This window comes from Taudactylus pleione, unplaced genomic scaffold (genome assembly GCF_031769625.1).
Source record: "Taudactylus pleione unplaced genomic scaffold, aTauple2 ptg000073l, whole genome shotgun sequence".
NCBI lineage: Eukaryota > Metazoa > Chordata > Amphibia > Anura > Myobatrachidae > Taudactylus > Taudactylus pleione.
In genome coordinates, this window is record NW_028284475.1 from 7,155,593 (window position 1) to 7,176,501 (window position 20,909).

Consider the following 20,909-nt stretch of genomic DNA (forward strand, 5'->3'; position numbering starts at 1 on the left):
AGCCCGGCGCTGAACGATATCGCTAATGATATCGTTCAGCGGCTGTGCTCAATGTCATGAACGACATTGAGCACAGCCTGCCGGGGACACACTAGACGATATCGCTCAGGGAGCATATCGTCTAGTGTGTATGCACCTTATGACAAAATCATACACAGAGCACCTCATTCCCCCTACTAGAGGCCACTGACTGTAGAAGTATGCCACAGTAGTTGCTCTTGAGAACAGAGTGACTATCTATGGACAGCCGGGTTGGGTACGGGGTGCCGACGTTCAGGATCCCGGTGCTGACATCCCGATTGGGTTACATGCCAGACACCCGCAAGTAAGTATACTAACAATAACCCTACCCCTAAACATAACACACACACCCCCCTCCCTTGCAGCCCACATCCCAAACAGCCTTCAATGTAACCAGTTCCTGTAGCAGCCTCCATGAAAGCTATGGCTATAATTACTCTCCAGTGGCCAAGGCTAAGAAGGAGAGCAGGTGTGGTTTGGTTGGATCAAATGTTCCGGTTTTAAATTCGGAAGGATGTGATAAGGGTGAGTCCAGACTGTCTAGATATCTTACAGGGGGCAGCACTCACATCAGGGCTTGTCGCAGGGTTTTCTCAGGTGCCATTTCCCACCTCCCCATAAAAATGATATGATACATTTTCTATAAAGACAACATACAGGGATCTATATTTGCCGGAGACATGGCTTATCTTAGCTTCTCTCAATTTATCAAAAGGTTATTTCTTCGGTGATAACTTATTTTGCAGGCTGCTCCCCATTGACCTCTATGGGGTCAGTTGCCTGAATCTATGTAACAAGTGACAAAAACCTTCTCAAGATGGCATTCGCTATTCCCATGGGTGTCAATGTATGTTTTACTACAAGACTTATAAACATGTATAAAGCCAACAGGGTATGCAATGTACTTTATTTGGGTAAATCTTTGTATTCTTACTTCTTACAGAGTTTTGTAGCCGTTTTAATGTATTTGCATCAATGGGTGTGCGTGAGACATTTTCGTCCAATCAGACGCAGTCTTCCGTCATCATCCACGTGCAGCTTACACCAGGGGTTATAGCACCCCCAAGTCAAACCCTCCAGGTCATTGTTTCTGTTCTGTGGCCATATTACACACCCACGCTCACCGCTCTTTGGTCACATGATCTGCACACTCACTACCCGCATCCACATACCCTTACGCTGTACACAATTGCAAGTCACGTTTGCAGCGGAAAGCAGATGAAGAGTGTATAAAGAAGCGCAGGTGCACAATAAAACGTGCAAGTGGTGGCCAAAAAAAAGCTGCAAATCACATTTATTTCCAGCTCTGAATAAATGTCCTGTGTGTGTGTGTGTGTGTAGAGCACTGACTACTGAAAATGCTACACTAGATGGCGCTGTCTTCCTTATTTTCTCACACATCCCATTCCTGAATTACGGATCGGGGCTTTATAGCAGACTGCAATCACCCTAATACCAATAAAGGACTGTTTTACCAGATTTGTACAAAACTTATCACATTACTAGGACTATCTCCTGAGACCAGCTTTTGGTCACTTATTTCACATAAATTTATATACAGTATATATATATATATATATATATATATATGTATTTATTCAATTTTTTGTTGTTCTGAAGTTTTTTCACTGGAGAAAAGGCTTCTCTTAAATTAGCAAAAGGTTTATACTAGAGAAATCTCTCCTAACATATTTTGCGTTACTTACTGTCCTCTATGAGGGCAACAACCTGTATTTAACAAGCAGTGAAAAGTTTGGCGTCAGCTATTCCTGACAATGGGGGACCAGTAAAGTCAGGGAGGGTCCCTGGTCAAGCTACGGACCACATGCAGATATTACTGTAAGCCTTTGCCGGGAAAGTTAGGCTGCCGGTTACCAGGAGAAGGCCCTTGCCGAGGAGACAAGAACATTAAGTAGCACAGGCATATTAGATATTGCTGCAATACATAATGATGCTTACCACATGGACATGGTAAACATACTACAAATAGAGCAAATAGTGGTGATCCTGCTACAGAAGAGAATGCAAATCACTAGAGATGAGCAACATTTTCCAAACTGTTCCACAAAATATTTACTGGATTCACCGTAGTTGGCTCAAAAAGTTTGCACGTGTTGCCGGCGGAATTTTGGCCTTAAGTGCTCCCAGTCTTACCCCAACCAGCAACCACACCACTACACATGAACAAAGTTGCTGTAATGTTTTGAAGAAATTGAGTTGCACACCGTATTTCCGAGTTTTAATTTCACAAAAATTGATAGCCTATGAAAACAGCCGGGACGATAACGTTCAATTCACTCGGCTATTCGCAGACCCTCTTAATTTATGATTGCAGACACCTGTGCTGAAACACCAGTCTCATCTATTACCTAGGTGACTGCAATCATACATTGGGTGGGAAGTCCAGGAGCATAGTGTTTTGTACCTAATAGAACGGGTCATGTTGGAGGATAGGTATTCGGTGTGGTTGGGGAAAGTACTGAGCCCATGTGGAATTTAACAGCTAGATGTAGAAAGAGGCAACTACATAAAGGAACAATTTATGACAATTTTGCTCACCTCACCTGCAAAACTGTACTCGTGCACACGTTGGCCATAAAATCTCTACAAATCGCACTGCGCTGATGAAAGGAAGTACTGGAAAGAGGGTGTGCAATAGTCTCTCTTCATAACCAGGGCCGAGAGTAGGATTTTTGTCAATCGGAACAAGACAGTAATTTGTCGTTGCCAAACACCACGCCATGATTATTATTATATTTCAGAACCCCCACCGCACCTCCCCATAGCACTGCAGCAGCCTGTGTCTCCCCCTCCCCAATTTCTCTGCAGCAGCAGCCTGTTTGTGTTACCCCTCCCCCCACCACCAATTACCTGAATCTTCTCTTTGCTGCTCCTTAATGTAGCCACGTGGGCAGGCTCCTCACATACTGTTCTTCAGCACGCAGCGCAGATGGGGAAAGAAAAAAAGTTATTGTGCTGGGTGATCCTGGGACCCTCTATGCCAGCGCCCTGCTGATTAGTCCAGCAGCGCAGACATGGAGCCTGGTCACACTCACCGGACTGGACATCAGCTAAAGATGGGATGGGGGAGCTCTGGCCAGGGACCCTCCTGAAAGATGGGGACCTGGCGGGTACTCGCCACCTGTAACCTGCAATCCGGCCCTGGCCTACTCTCTGAAGCCTATCCCCACCACAACATGCTTTCGACCCATCACGGGTTACCTACTTTTTGTTTCCAACTGCCTGTTTCCCCCTCAAAACCGGGCACCTAGGGCACATGCTGCCCCCCTCCCCCCACAACCACCCGTTGTGACCCTGTCATAGCTATGGTAAGTATGGATTCCAGTCACCTGTAATCTCCCCCTACACATTATACAAAAATGTATTTTTATAACAAATCTTACGTCTCTATTTGGCCATTTCATAATTTGGAAGCTCTGCATGAAGCAAAACCTACAGATAAAAGAAAACGGCAGAGGAAAGAAGGCATGTCAATGTGAGTAGCTATGTTTGTAGTTCCATGATAGGCATGAAGCCACTAAACCCACTAAAGCGGGGGATTTTGGGGGCTCCCCCCCCCCACAAGAAAAACCCTCAATATTTAAAAATGAGAAAGGAAATACAATTCTATATATTTTCCCATAAATAGAGTGATAATGAAGTTAATAATAATATTAGCACTAATGGAAGAGACAGCTTCTCATTCCTATCGTGAGTCAGTAATCTCGAGATCTCATGTATAAAAGTTTTCCATTAAAACTTCCCCATACAGGACAATATAAAAGGTTGGATCGAGGCCACATACAGGTCAGCAATACAAACCTGGATAGAAGTCATCTAGCAAGAAAGAGCTATAGATATTTCAAAGTGTGAGTTACTCATCAGCAAATGTTATTCTTGTCAGGTCTGTATCTTCTATATAGTATAGTTTGGTTCCCACCCATGGCGCTACTGTTTAGGGATCTGCTGTTAAACTGTGAAATATCTTCCTTATATCGGTAAAGCTTTTGTACTTTTATATAGTCACAGGACTCCTCTGTGACTTCTTATAATCCTATACTTACACTAGGGAGTGCATTATACCATATATTCCATGCGTACTGTAACTCTTTATGCTATGATATATGGTTTATCTCCAGTACAATGTTGCGGCTTTGCCTCCTGACTGCTCTGCTTCCATTGGTGAGGACCACCCTGTACCAGGATGACATGCTGGATTCTGAATGGACACTGTGGAAGAAGACGCATGGCAAGCAGTATAATAGTAAAGTAAGCATTTCCCTCACTGTTATGTGATACTGCAGGTCTTTCAGGCCTGATAAATAGTGTAAATATTGTCCCATTGTCTCCTCCATCTATTACTGAACTTGAACATTAAATAGTCCCTTTTTCTTGTCTGAATAGATTAGAAAGATATTACTGGCAGTTGTCATTGTCCCTAAAGGAGCTCAAAGTTCCTTGAATCATACTCAATGGAGTATATAAAAGCAAGTAACAAAGTTAGTTTGGGGAATTCCAATGCACTTTGCTTCTTTGCCTTGCCATCCCTTTCCTCTGCCACTCCTTCCTCTTCACATGCCCATCCTCCCATTCTATTGGCGCCTCTATGTTTCATCCTCATCTCCATGGGCTCCTTTTCCTCTCACTCTCTTCTATTGGATCCACTTTTCCTTCTCTCTCCCTCAATACTACTTCTCTTCCGATCTACCAACACCAGCTATATTCCTCCACCAACACCATCTTTCTCCCAATCCACCAACTCCATCCCTTCACCAACACCATCTCTCTTCAAATCCACCAATTCCATTCCTCCACCAACACAATCTCTCTCCCAATCCATCAACTCTATCCCTCCACCAACACCATCTCTCTCCCAATCCATCAACTCTATCCCTCCACCAACTCCATCTCTCCACCAACTCTCTCCCAATCCACCAACTCCATCCCTCCACCAACACAATCTCTATCCCAATCCACCAACCCCATCCCTCCACCAACACCATCTCTCTCCCAATCCACCAACTCCATCTCTCTCCCAATCCACCAACTCCATCCCTCCACCAACACCATCTCTCTCCCAATCCACCAACACCATCTCTCTCCCAATCCACCAACTCCATCCCTCCACAAACACCATCTCTCTCCCAATCCACCAACACCATCTCTCTCCCAATCCACCAACACAATCTCTCCCCCAATCCACCAACACCATCTCTCCACCAACACCATCTCTCTCCCAATCCACCAACACCATCCCTCCACCAACACAATCTCTCTCCCAATCCACCAACTCCATCCCTCCACCAACACCATCTCTCTCCCAATCCACCAACTCCATCCCTCCACCAACACCATCTCTCTCCCAATCCACCAACTCCATCCCTCCACCAACACCATCTCTCTCCCAACCCACCAACTCCGTCTCTCCACCAACACCATCTCTCTCCCAATCCACCAACTCCATCCCTCCACCAACACCATCTCTCTCCCAATCCACCAACACCATCTCTCTCCCAATCCACCAACTCCATCCCTCCAACACCATCTCTCTCCCAATCCACCAACTCCATCCCTCCACCAATACCATCTCTCTCCCAATCCACCAACACCATATCTCTCCCAATCCACCAACTCCATCCCTCCACCAACACCATCTCTCTCCCAATCCATCAACTCCATCATCCCTCCACCAACACAATCTCTCTCCCAATCCACCAACTCCATCCCTCCACCAACACCATCTCTCTCCCAATCCACCAACTCCACCCCTCCACCAACACCATCTCTCTCACAATCCACAAACTCCATCCCTCCACCAACACCATCTATCTCCCAATCCACCAACTCCATCCCTCCACCAATACCATCTCTCTCCCAATCCACCAACTCCATCCCTCCACCAACACCATCTATCTCCCAATCCACCAACTCCATCCCTCCACCAATACCATCTCTCTCCCAATCCACCAACTCCATCTCTCTCCCAATTCACCAACTCCATCCCTCCACCAACACAATCTCTCTCCCAATCCATCAACTCCATCCCTCCACCAACTCCATGTCTCTCCCAATCCACCAACTCCATCCCTCCACCAACACAATCTCTCTTTCTCAATCCACCAACACCATCTCTCTCCCAATCCACCACTTACATCCCTCCACCAACACCATCTCTCTCACAATCCACTAACACCATTGCTCCACCAACACCATCCAAGGTGAATAATTTTAAATGCAAAAGACTTCTTGTTTTGCATTCTATATTATTGCCCTTTTAAATCCCACGTCCAGAACCTTTCAAAGCTGCATCTTAGTCATTATGCCAATATCTCTCTCCTAATCCACTAACACCAACTGTCTCCCTCCACCAACACCATCTCTCTCCCAATCATCCAAAACCAATTTTCTCCTCCACCAAAACATCTCTCCCTCAATTCACCAACTCCTTCCTTCTGCCAACACCAAATTTCTCAATTTAAACCCTTCTTCAATCTATTGCACCTCTCCTCAATCCCCAATCCACCTCCAAATAGTTAAAATTAACTCACTTCCCCCAATCAACTCAAACCCCAGCATGATTAACCCATACATCATCATTAACTACTCAAAATTGTAGCATTATACTATTTCATGTTAATGTTATTATATATGATTTGGTTTTAATGTAATGGTGCATACACACGGTCACATCAGACAACGATAAAGATATCGTTGTCTGATCGTCCTGCATGTGCTGGATGAACGTTATCGGACATCCAGCACAGCACCATCCCCCAAACGACTAAACGACCCACGATCGCGGTTCCCTATAGTAACCTGGTCGAGATCGACCAGGTTGGACTGCATGCACGGGTGACGGTCGTTATTGTTATCGACCATCTGTGCCCGCGCATCGTCCGTCGTTTGGGGGTTGGAAGGGGCTAAAAAATGGACATAATAAATGATCTATCGATAAACGATATAGTGTGTATGCACCATAACTCACACTGTTCTTATATATGACTTTAATTGTATTAAAATTCATATTACTATTGATACCACATCTTAGTACTGGTCTTCTTTTTAAATATAACCATCTGTTGGGATTAGACCCTGCAGCAGCTGTTTTTTCTGTAGGAGGTCAAATTTTACATATTGATTTCTGATTAAATTTGGATATAATTTTTATTTTCAAGAATCTAAACTATTTTTTGGCTGTTTGATACTTGGACTGAGGGGCTTCAGAGTAAGGTGTCTGCTGTGTATATTAATACAATACTGTTGAGGGGCTTTTTGTGTATATTGATGTATGTATATAATAATAAAATATATTTCAAAAGTGGTCCAGAATGATTATTAAAGGACTTTGTGGGTGTATGTTGAATGAGACCCTGGGGTCACTGTAGGCAGGGCTAGATTAATTGCCCCATGGACCTGGGGATAAAATGATCAATTGTCTAGTGTGAGAAGCGGAGGCGTGACCAGTGCTGGTTGGATGGAGCCAGTGCTGGGCAGGCGTGGTCAGTGCTGGGTGGATGGAGCCAGTGCTGGGCAGGCGTGGTCAGTGCTGGGTGGGCGAGTACACCCCTTACACTATCAGCCCCAATATCTCCTTGAATATGTAGAAGTAGAGAAATATAATAATTTTGTGAGCAAATTGGAAATACAATTTTAATACTTATGATACTTTTGTTGTCATGATGATGGGCCTATATTTACGTGGAGGCCTGGAGCTGTAGTCCCATTCGCCCTGTTGTTAATCTCACCCTGAATGTAGGTTTTGATATGTCGCTGAGCCCTGCACTGCATTCACCCTCCCCTGGGGTTAACTTTGCTTTCGGTTAATTCCTCTCCTCAGTTAGATGAGGTCAAAAGAAATCAGATCTGGAAAAAAAATCTGAAGATGATCCTCAACCACAACACAGAGTACGCTGAGGGGAAACATACGTATGATCTGGCTATGAACCATCTGGGAGACATGGTAAGTTAATAGATACCATATGTGCTTCATGTAATCCCCTTGTATCACTAAGGACTGCAGAATGACTCGTGTTCTTACTTTGTTGAAACAAAGATATAAGATGTCAGTGCGAAAATGTACACGGTTCCTCAATTTCACTCGCCAAGAAGATACATTTCTTGTGAAGTTTTATTCACCCTTTACGATCATCAGAATTAAAACTATATGGTTTATACTGTAAATACAATTTGTTGCCAACTGTCATTCATTTTTAGGGATAGTGTAAAGGCCTCCATACGCGGTGCGATAAAGCAGCTGATCTGACAGATTGGTACGATTTCGCTGCTATATCGTTCCGTGTATGGGCATGATATCGGACAGAGTGCGCTCACGTGGGGTTGTACATGGCACCTCCAGATCTTTCTGCAGGTTCATTTGATCTGGGGATGCGATGTACACACCCATGCAGCGCTATGCAGGTGGGGGTGGGGGGTGCTGGCATATCGGGCGGTCGGCCACCCAATCGCACCATGTGTGGCGACCGCCCGACATGTCGTCCGTCGGATCCCCCGTCGCGTGGCAAGGTGCATATCGCACCGTGTATGTGGGCCTTAAGTGATTAAATATTTATCCCTGGCATGTTTTCAAATCACTATTTGATAATATATATGAAGCATTTATATGCAACTAGCTAAGTCCACCATGTATTCTTTCACTCCCCTGCAATAGGATGCCGTGCTGAGAGGGAGGGTTTAACAGAGCAGACACAGAGTGACTGTCATCCTGACAGACTTGTTTTGCAGAAGTTTACTGTGCAGATTGGTTGATTTATACAGGGATACAGAGCCAGTGGTGTCACAGTGGCTTAAATAACGGCGCTGTCGGCTTTTTGACCTGTATCAGACTCTATACGGACACTGTCCTAATGATGTGGGAGAAGATTCAGCTTTATAAGGCATTAGGGAGGAAATAGTTTACTGTTTCACAGAGAAGGAATATCTGAATAACAGTGAACAATGTAATCTTCATGGTTTATATATGAAAAAGGGAGGGGGGATAATGGTTCTTTCAAAAGTCCAATGTAAAATGTGTTTATTGCTTATATTTCATTAGGTAGTTTTGTTCTATTTTCCAGCTTTTGCTTTAAGAGATATGGTCAGTCACTGTCAGAGCTGTAACTACTGATTTCAGTGCCATGGGTGAGAGAGAGCACTTGGCATCTGCAGGGGACTGATGGCATGTCAGGGGCATCTAGGGGAATTTAATGACATATAAGGGGCATCTAGAGGGACCTGATAGCATACAAGTGGCACATGGGGTCTGAGGAGTATTTATGGGGCATGTGTGATACAGTAAAGTCTGATGAGATACAAAATTAAGTGAGAAAGTACCCAAATGTTTTTAAGGGGCCTATTCATCGTCACCCGCAATGGGCCCTTCACACATGCAGAAATGCTAGTTTACGTATGTTAATGTAACAAGCCCATTGACTATTAGCGGCCCAATAGGGTCGCCTTTTATTCACAGTATCCTTCCAATAATCAACGCCACCTTCAGATGGTGCTGATTCCTGACACCCTGCTCCTTCCTATGGGTCACACAGGTCAGGTTAAACCTCTCAGGAGGGGAAATTAAAACGGTTACTTCTGTAGTACTTCTGAAGTAGTGTTACTGATTACAGGGCAGCTGCTTATCAATAATAAATTGCTCCGGTACTTAAGTATCTGCCATGCAACTCGGCCTTTAAATACGTTAACGCCTTGAAATAAGAACGCCATGTTCACTATTAGTGAAGCCCGGGCAGATCTGGATCTTCTGATCTTCTCGAAGGCCATCACACATTCATTTGTTGCAGTGGAGATAAATGCGATCCACATCATACAGCATGATATATCTTCACCTAGTAGAGCCGTCTTCTAAAGAGTTGTCCCGACTATCAGATATTGATAAATAGGTACTAAATATATTTTCTATGACTGATGATACAGACTGACAAATAGAGACTACAACCCTGTAGTATTGTTAGTAAATAGCCACCTTGGTCCTGTAACTGAATTAACTTTCACTTCTTACTCAGATACTCTAAGAATCATATTCTTAAACATTCATAATTATACTCTTGTCTACACCTCATCAAATGAAAAAAAAAAAAAATACACATTCCTTCATACGTTTTACACAAGACTTACAATATATAAGATTTTTTTATTTCTTTAAATGCACATAGGCACATTCAGTACTGTATTGCCAATTTTCACATGGCCTATATGTTATTTTGTTCCAATGACAGACCAGTGAGGAAATTGTTCACACGATGACTGGATTAAAGGTGCCATCCAATCACCTGCCTAACAACACTTACCAGCCTGATTGGACGGCCCGAATCCCAAAGTATATTGACTACAGGAAGAAGGGTTATGTCACCCCAGTCCAAAATCAGGTAAATGAAACTGAGCACCAATGCATCCAATCAGATTCTACAGGAAGGAACAGAGCATAGCAGATCTGTGCAGGTAAACTAAATACATTAGAGCCAGCCCAAATACTTGTCCAGTGATCATGAGGCTAATGGTCCTTTGTTACTCTATAAGGCCCTAGAGCTGTCTCTATGTATAATTAGACTCAATTGAGCATAGGTCAGCAACAATGACCAGTTTAATAGACTTTAGCGAACCCCTTTCTTTTTTAACTTGACACGTTCACCAGCACGCGTTTCCACCAAGGCCCTATATATGCAACTGTGCCAGAATGTACAAAGCAAGGGTTAAGAGTAGTCAGGAAAGTTGGGTGAACCTATCAGCCAATAGAGAACTTGGTCAGCAGGCGGGGGAAGAAGTCAATAAACAGACAAAGGTTCAAAGCAGATAGCAAAGCCCATTGATCAAACAACAAAGCAAATCTCAACCATAGTATATTTAGATAATCATCAGCTTCCACATCAGAAAACAGAATCTACTGTACACCGGGCATCTCAGATATGCCAGGCCTAACAAAAAAAGTGTATAGTGCCAACTGAGGAAACATTTCATGAAGGATTGAGGACACGCATGCGCCCACACACACCTGGCCAAGGACTGTAAGCGGCCGGTTCAGAGCGAGTGTTGCTAAGATCCCACCGACCAGGTAAGGACCTAATAGCAATTTATTGTATCTTTAGTGGAAGAACATCTTCTGTTTCTGTTTGCATAATATATATATATATATATATATATATATATATATACCGCCACACCCTTGAAATCCTGTGTTTGCCTGCCCCTGTGGTGCATGCTCAGTCTCCAATTGCTTTGTGCAGATATCTGCAGGATCCGTCTGCATTTAGTCTTTTGTCCAACTCAAAATCAAGCCCTTAATGTTTATGTCACAAACGTATATATTCCACAATATTTATTTCAGTAATAGTTTTAAAACAAGCACTCTCATCCTATCAGGGCACCTGTGGATCATGTTGGGCTTTTAGTTCAGTAGGTGCCCTGGAGGGTCAGCTCATGAAGAAGATGGGAACCCTGATCTCCCTGAGTCCACAAAACCTGGTGGACTGTGATCTGGACAACTACGGATGCCAGGGAGGATACATGACCAACGCATTTGGCTACGTGAGGGATAATAACGGCATAGACTCAGATGCATTTTATCCATATATTGGACAGGTGAGCTTCAGCAGGTGTGGTCTACTGAGACTGCACATTAGCCAATGTATAGAGGAATATATGGAGTAATCAACTTGTTCATGGTGTGTATACTCCGAGTCAAATCTAATTATATTCTCCCACCCAGTGTTTTGTAATGTTTGTCCTGTTGTATTTGAGTTTGCATAGGATGCAGTGCCAATTTGGGTTCGGGATGTAATGTCTACATTCATTATGTCAACATGCTCCTAATGTAGACGTTCAGAATGTCAACATGTTAGGAATATTGACATTTAACATGTCAACATTCACAATGTCAACACTGACAAAATGTCAGCCTGTTCAATATGTCAACATTATTAACCCTATTTGCTGCCTGTCTCTAACTGCAGACTAACCCTAATTGTATGCTGTCCCTAACCCTAGCTGCAACCTATCCCTAACTGCAGCTTAACCCTAATTGCAGCCTAACCCCAACTGCAACATATCCCTAACCCTAATTGCAGCCTATCCATAACCCTATCTGCAGCCTAACCCCAACTGCAGCATATCCCTAACCCTAATTGCAGCCTATCCATAACCCTATCTGCAGCCTAACCCCAACTGCAGCATATCCCTAACCCTAATTGCATTTTAACCCTAATTGCATTTTAACGCTAAACCTAATTTTAGCCTAACCCTAACTGTAGCATATGCCTAATCCTAACTGCAGCCTATCCCTAACTGTAGCCTGACCCAACCCTAATTGCAGTGTAACATTAATTATAACCTAACCCCAACTGCAGCCTATTCCTAACCCTAATTGCAGCATAATCCAAACTGCAGGCTATCCATAACCCTAATTGCATCTTAACCCTAAACCTAATTTTAGACTAACCCCAACTGTAGCATATGCTTAACCCTAATTGCAGCCTATCCCTAACTGTAGCCTGACCCTAATTGCAGTTTAACACTAATTATAGCCTAACCCCAACTGCAGCCTATCCCTAACCCTAATTGCAGCCTAACCCTAATTGCATCTTAAGCCTAATGGCCCATACACATCTAAAGATATATCTGTCCAATCTGTCTGGTGGGAAGAAAAATCTGGTAATGTATGGCAGCAAAAAACAATAGAAATTTGCTCCCAAACACTGGAAAATGAACCAGATTTTCCTTCCCACCAGACAGATTGGACAGATATATCTTTAGGTGTGTATGGGCCTTAAGCCTAAATTTAGCCTAACCCCAACTGTAGCAAATGCCTAACCCTAACTGTAGCCTGACCCAAACTGCAGCCTACACTTAACTGCAGCCTATCCCTAATTGTAGCCTATCCCTAACCCTAATTGCAGTCTAACCCTAACCACAGCCTCTCCCTAACCCAAGGTGCAGCCTAACCATAAGTCTTAGCCTAACTGTAATTTCACGTATTGACATTTTGAACATGTCAACATTTTGTCATTGTCAACATGTTGAATGTGGACATGCTGACTACATCCCGTTAGTTTGTGTGAAACACAAAACTGATTACCTACTTACGTACTTTTGGGCAAAGCTGAGTTTTCCTTTAATCTTCCTATACTTAATATTTTCGCATGATTTATTTGATCTTCTTATTGATTAGGGGGGCACTGTTCTATTAAAGGAGGGTCAAATGCTATATCAGTTTCCACAAGTTCAATGCAACTATTCAGAGAGGCATCTGTGGAGAATGACTTGTGCTAGGAATAACACAACAAGAAATGTCAGATAATAGTGTTTATTATGTGTGTCAGCACACAATGAGAAACAGGGGGTAGATTTATTAAACCTTCTAAAACAGACAAGTGGTGGTGTTACCCGTAGCATCCAATCAGAATGTGTCTATTATTTCCTAGAATGCATTAGAGAAATGATAACTACAAGCTGATTGGTTGCCATGGGCCAACACTTGTCTCTTTTAGAAGCTTTAGTAAATCTACCGGTAGGAGTCAAATGGCAGAAAGAGAAAAGCTAGGCAGCATGCAATATGGATGGCAGAGTTAGTTTGTGTATTCACCACGAAACACTGCAGATTGGCCAGTGCTTCGCCCTTTCAGCACCACATATCAGAACACACATCAAGAAGTAGTTTATGTTGGCAACCATCGCAATCCTGGCATTAAATGGCAAAAGCATTTCCATCAGTTTCCAATGGTCATTCCTAGGGGTAAATGTAATAGTGTGAATTGCAGGTATTGGCGACTTTCCTGTGAGTCTGGCTGATGTTTTAAAGGGGCAATTATTTAAAGGGCTAAACTAGGTTTGCTTTGCCTTTTAAATTATTGCTACTTTAAAACACCGTCCAGACTTGCTGGGAAGTCACCGATACCTGCAATTCGCAGGCTATTACATTTACACCCTAGCGTGCAAAAACATCATTGAAAATAACAGCTGCTTGCTGTGCAAGGCAGGAAAACTATCTGGTCAACCAGGAGATGAGGAGGCTCAATACATTTATAACTAGTGATATCGTTAGGTTTTGAATAAGAGGACAAAAGGGAAAACAGTCGGGAAGCTGGCGGACGCAATGCCGACCGCCGGCTTCCCGACTGTTAAATCCCGGAAAGGGTTAAATGACAGACATCGAAATCTTGACGCCTATCATTTTACCTACGCCGGGAGACCGGCACCTGGCATCCCGATGAAGGGATGCTGGGTGCGGACAGCCGCAGGGGGGAGGGTGCGGTTTACGGCTCCCGGGGGGGACTTAGGGTTAGGCACCCCCCAGGAGGTTAGGGTCAGGCTAGGAGAAGGGGGGGTTAGGCACCCCCGGGGGGAGGTTAGGGTTAGGCACCCCCCCGAGGGACTTAGGTTTAGGCGGCGGGGAAGGGGGGGTTAGGTTTAGGCACTTAGAGGGGGGATTAGGGTTAGGCACTTGAGGGGGAGGTTAGGGTTAGGCACCCCTAAGGAAGGGTTAGGGGGTAGAATAGGTTAGTTTATACTTAGTAAATCCTACTGATCCCGACAAAAGACAATCAATAATTATCTTCTTATTTAATACCACTATAAATGGCACCCACATCATAAAATAATATTTGGCCAGCATACTTAGACCATGAATTGTGGCCACACCCCCAGCAAGACTTGGCCACACCCTGAAATGCAGGGGCCAAATGAATGCCTCAGTCCATCCCTGGTTAATAGGGTTTTTGAATAGTTGTTATCCTTCCCATCTAGTACAGTAGTTCCTCCGATAGAGGATCGATATTTATGAAGTTCTATACACTGTTTATGCGGAATCGTGCAGGAAACAGACAGGTGACGGAGTCACTGACACGTTAAATAAAACAAGTTACTAACTGGACGGTCCTGGCACTTATCTAATCCAGAGCAGGCAGGCATTCTCTGTCAGCATGCCAGACTTCTCCTCTCCTGCATTTGTAGAGTTGTTTCAGGCCAGGTGAAGATGTCTGTGTTTTGATGTTAATGTTATCAGGACGAGGGCTGTCTCTATAACTCATCCGGAAGAGCTGCCGGCTGCAAGGGCTTCAAAGAGATACCCAGAGGAGATGAGAAGGCGCTGAAGAGAGCGGTGGCCCAGGTTGGTCCCGTGTCCGTCAGCATTGATGCCAGTCTTGCCTCCTTCCACTTCTACAGTAAAGGTGAGGAAAGTCTCCCGTCCTTTGTCTCTCTTACCAGCCACGCGCGTGGTGCCCACACCTATCACTTGCATTAATGATGTCAACACATTTTGTATTTTGCTATTGCTCAGCTGTAACGTGACGGATCAAGATGAATCAAAGTGCCGGTTATTTCTAGGAGTCTCCAGTGCACAATGATGACTTTCATGAAAATTGGGTTTGTAGTATAAACACCAACTTGGAACAAACAGACACATGGTTCCTATTATATTAGCATAAATGAAGTCTCCTATTCGGTGTCAGGAGAGACCATAAACAGATGTCCCTCTGACAGTAAGGGGTCACCAAGCCATCAGAGGCGTACTTATAATGGGTGCAGGGTGTGCAGTGCACATGGGCCCCGCACAACAGGGTCACCCATGTTACGGCAAGCGGCTCCCCCCCCCCCCCCCCTATTAAGTGTACAGCAGCAGCGCCATCTTTCCCAGCGATGTCTTTAGGAGGATGGCAGTGAAAGCCAGGACTCTGGCACAGTACCATAGCCTTTAATAGGTTCTGCACATGCGTCATCTCCCTAAATATCATTAGGAAGATAGCGTTGGGTGAAGAAGGTACAGAGTGATGCTACACAAAGGAGGGGAAACGCTACACATGGACCCCTGCACTGGCGTTAATACACCCCTGCACTCCAGAATGGATTTCAGTTTGTCGTGGAGGAATCCTCCCTATATTTTTTAATAACATACATGAAACGGGATGCGGTCAATATCCCGGCGGTCAGAATGCTGTCGGAATCTCGACACTAGACAGAATACTGGCGCCGGTATCTCGTAGGTAAGTATTGGGGCTGGGGGGAGGGTTAGGGGCTAGACACTACGTTTAGGCTGCGGGGGGAGGGTTACGTTTAGGCTGCGGGGGGAGGGTTAGGGGCTAGGCACTAGGGGGAGGTTTACGTTTAGGCTGCGGGGGGAGGGTTAGGGGCTAGGCACTAGGGGGAGAGTTACGTTTAGGCTGCGGGGGGAGGGTTAGGGGCTAGGCACTAGGGAGGGATGTTAGGTTTAGGCAGTGGGCAGGGAGGGTTAGGGGTAAGGAGAGGGGGAAGGTTAGGATACCGACTGACGTATGTCGGTATCCTAACCCTGTTGGGATGCCGGAGTCAGGATTCTGACCGCCGACAGTCCGTACCCATCCAAATGAAACAGGTGCTTGATGTTCTAGTGTTTTGTTTTTTTTAAATAAAAAACTTTGTTGCTTTTTTTATGTAGATTATAGCATAACGAGATGTTTACATACACAATCATTATGAAGAAAGAGCAATGAAACATTAATTCTGAGGAGCCTATTTATTATTACACTAAACATCAGGGCGGTTATTCAGCAGTTCCAGCGATACAGGCCTGAAGTGTTAAGGGTTAATCACCTACTTCTCTGGGCCAGGCCTGGTAATTATGCACATTCACAATGGAACAAAAGAACCACCACGTCGGCTCTCAGTTCCATATTTTAGTTAAAAATAAATAAATGAACTATGAAAAATGAACAGGAGAAAAAAAAACCACACACATACTTCTGTCACATATAGTACCACACCTCAGAGAGTGATACTATGTAAATAAAGAGATGGATCCTAATATCTGGTAACGGAGCCAGAATCAGAGATACAGCCAAAACTTCTGTACACAGATAGGCAGGAATCTGTTGCTGGCAACCATGGGAGGACCCCAGCGCATGGACAGGAAGAAAGCCAGGGGAATCAGAGCCAGAGTGGAAGTTAGGCAAAGCCAAGGGTCAAAGTTCAGGAAGTTAAACAACAAGCCATGTTACAGGTACAGCTAAACTCCATAATCAGGCACTGGTAATTTTGTTTTTCAGCCTTATAAACCCCTAGGTTACAGGGGATTGGTTGTAGTTAGGAAGTGGGTGTAGAGCAGGCAAATAAATTATGTTTTTAGGGGCCTATTTACCAAAGCAGCTTCTGCAGGATTACCAGTAATTTAAGTATAAAAACTTTATGACGCCTCAGATATCTCCTGCTTTCCTGACACTAACGGAGCTCACCACACTTCTCATACAATGCATGCAGTTAGGACTAATATGTGTAGGCATATGGTCTATGAGAGGGCAACTAGGCTGTGTGTGGGCACATTGTCTATGTTAGGGCACCTAGGCTCCATGAGAACACATTGGCTAAGTGAGAAAATATTGGCTGTGTGAGAGTACATTGGCTATGTGACGGCACATTGTCTATGTTAGGGCACCTAGGCTGTGTGAGGGCACATTGTCTATGTTAGGGCACATTGTCTATGTTAGGGCACCTAGGCTGTGTGAGGACACATTGGCTATGTTAGGGCACCTAGGCTGTGTGAGGGCACATTGTCTATGTTAGGGCACCTAGGCTGTGTGAGGGCACATTGTCTATGTTAGGGCACCTAGGCTGTGTGAGGGCACATTATCTAGGTTAGAGCACCTAGGCTGTGTGAGGGCACATTGTCTATGTTAGGGCACCTAGGCTGTGTGAGGGCACATTGTCTATGTTAGGGCACCTAGGCTGTGTGAGGGCACATTGTCTAGGTTAGAGTACCTAGGCTGTGTGAGGGCACATTATCTAGGTTAGAGCACCTAGGCTGTGTGAGGGCACATTGTCTATGTTAGGGCACCTAGGCTGTGTGAGGGCACATTATCTAGGTTAGAGCACCTAGGCTGTGTGAGGGCACCTAGGCTCCATGAGAGCACATTGACTAAGTGAGGACATATTGGCTGTGTGAAAGAATATTGGTTATGGATGGGCATGTAGACTATGTGTGGGCAGATACACTGTGTGAGGGAATATGTAACAGTGCTCAAAAGAAAAGTGTATGGAAATGTGCCTATTTTTGCACATACCCATCTCAACTGAGGGCCTGATATAACTCTCCAATGTTTATTGATCTGCGCATATGCAGGAGCCGCCCTGTACATGTGCAGATCTGGTCCTGTGACGTCGGTCACAGTGGCCCAAACACTGCAGCATGATAGACATGCTACTGGCATTTGGGGGGCAGGGGCGACGACGGGGAGTGTTAAAAAAAACCAGGGCATGCCAGCCCCGTTTTCTGGGCGTGCCGAAGCCAGTGTCCTTGGATGCAGCGTCATTGGCCCTGGCAGCACCAGATCAGAGAAGCCGGCAGTGGGGGTCTTTTTACCTAAGATGCTTCCTGCAGCTTTTGCACATGTTAGCACAGCTGCTGCGTGCAAAGATGCAGCGGCTGTGCCTGTACCGTAAATCTCTGAATCCGGCCCTGGCTTGCTACAAGTCATTATTAACATGTGCAAAGCGTACAACTCCACACAGGTGTACATTTGCTGATGTGCTGGTCTCCGTAAACAGTATTTGCAGGAAGCGCCCTTCCTGAAGTTTACCTAAGTGAGAACGCCCCTTAACCCCCCCATCCCCCCCCAAGTTCTGTCTCTGAAGTCATAAGTCTAGGTGTGATCACAGTGTGTAAGACCGCACTTGAATGCGCCCATTTTCAGACCATGCGCAGTGCGATACGCAACATATGCGCTGCAAACAGGCGTCATGTCAACCGTGCATCAGAGCAATGTTTTACCTTCAGGGTTAATATTTATTTTATCTTTGGGGTTCTTTGGTGGTTTAAGATAAACCCTCTCTATGTCATGACGTTTTTTACCTCTGCCCTACATCCAAGTCAGTTCTGGTCTTGTCACAATGGATTAGACCCCTAGCCGTGGAGGTATTTCACAACTAACATAATAAGTGACATAATAACAGCAAACAATAATAAAGACACAAGTATGGCAAATAAGAGGCAGCACGCCCTTGTTCACCACTTTTATTTCTCATTTAAATCCTAGTGGGTGACCCTTTTCTTTCTTCCTGCTTGGCATCTGTGCAAAAAAAATATATAAAAGATCTTGAGATGATGACACGCTCCGCAGGGCAATGAGACCCCAGCAGACGGTGCTGTGCACACGTTTGCACTGGTGGAGACACTGACAGGTTGACCTGCAACCCCAAGCCCTTCACTGTAAACACAAGCTGGTGATATCACAAAAAAGAGCAGTTACATTGCAGACTCATTCAACTTTTTGCACAAATCAGCAAAGTTACACTCTACCGTGCTTCTATATGGGAGGAACTTATCAGTGACTATGGATGATCGGTTGATGTGACCATTAGATCCTTTCTACCATGTGTGTGTTTTCTCTTCAGGTGTCTATTATGATAAAAACTGTGACCCTGAAGGCATCAATCATGCTGTCCTGGCTGTCGGCTATGGAAATATAAAGGGGACAAAGCATTGGATCCTCAAGAACAGGTAGATGGTGCTTTTCTTATCCCTAAGCCAGAGGTTCCCAAACGCAGTCCTAACAGTCCAGGTATAAAGGATATCCATGCTTGACCACAGGTGACTTAATTAGTACCTCAGACAAATTGGTTTAACCACCTGTGCTCAACCAGGGATCTCTCTAAAACATGAGCTGTTGGGGTGCCTTGAGGACCGCGTTTGGGAACCTCTGCCCTAAGCTCTTATATATGAAAGAATATTAACTTCCAGTCATTGAGATTCCATAGTAAATGGATTATCCCATGACACTTAATACACAGTTCTAAGTTCACGTGGTTTGTCCAGTCAGCTCCATGTGTAACGTTACAATGGGATTTTACTTACAGACCCTTGGGTCTAATGAGGCGATGGGGCAACAGTTCTACACTGCTTAGTTAGGTAGAGATAATTTTATAGGAAAAGTGCTTCAAGCTGATGTTCTTTAAATGCAACCAAATTACACTTTATCTGCCTGATGTTGTAACTGTTTATATAATGTTTAAACTGTTTAAATATCTGCCAATTTGAAGCTGTACAGACCACCTTTGTTGCCTTTTTGCAGCTGGGGACAGGAATGGGGCAGGAAAGGCTACGTCCTCCTGGCCAGGGACAAGAAAAATGCCTGTGGCATCGCCAACCTTGCCAGTTTCCCAGTGATGTAAACAGCTGACCCACATTAGGGCAACATCCTTCCTACAGCGTTTCCTGTGATGCGGTCCTGCCCCTCTTCGTTTCCACGACACAAGGACTGGTGTGATATTTGCAGTAATAACTTATATAAGTTACTGTAACTTGTTTTCACCTGTAACAATTGGTCTTCTTAACTTATTTCCGTCTGAGTCTAAAATGTTGCCCCTGAAACAGTTATGGCAATCACGATTGTTCTGTAAATAAATGAGAACCTCATTCAGACGTAAAACTGTCTTCAGAGTGGACATCATTATAAAAGGACTATGCTCGTCTCCCACTACTGCATAACAACAGACCAGGGTCCTGATACAGAGAGAGTACTGCGCCACTATGCTTTGCGTGTTATGGCTCTATCACATGGCTACATTTACTGTGCAATCTGTGCTATTTCAACATAGAAGACAATCAACCACATAGATCCATGTTATGGGGTTAATCCCTGCTTCTTATTTGGTAAGTGGAGTGCACTGACACACTCTTCCAGCATCTAGTTCCCAACAATGGCTATACAATTGGACTGCTTGCCTTCTTTCCTTGTGGAATACTTTTTATAGATCAAAATTATTTCCAAATGAAGATTCCAGTTCACATCTTGCACTATGTATAGTAACCGATAGAGCAATGGGCTCTGATAAAAAGTTCCTTGTAGTGTCAATAATAATGTGTATCATTAACCCACTTTAGCAACGACTCGCAGCGAGTCTGAGGTTAGGTTGTT

The 20,909-nt window shown here is 44.4% G+C and overlaps 1 protein-coding gene across 1 annotated transcript; it reads left to right on the plus strand.

Annotated features, from left to right (window-relative positions):
• Positions 1 to 4,164: 4,164 nt before the first annotated feature.
• On the plus strand, positions 4,165 to 20,163 carry LOC148532603 (cathepsin K-like). The gene is made up of 7 exons (XM_088467732.1): positions 4,165 to 4,290; positions 7,859 to 7,981; positions 10,251 to 10,400; positions 11,392 to 11,610; positions 15,029 to 15,194; positions 19,387 to 19,492; positions 20,064 to 20,163. Exons 1-7 carry the CDS (start codon positions 4,165 to 4,167, stop codon positions 20,161 to 20,163), a joined length of 990 nt encoding a protein of 329 aa, XP_088323858.1.
• Positions 20,164 to 20,909: the final 746 nt, after the last annotated feature.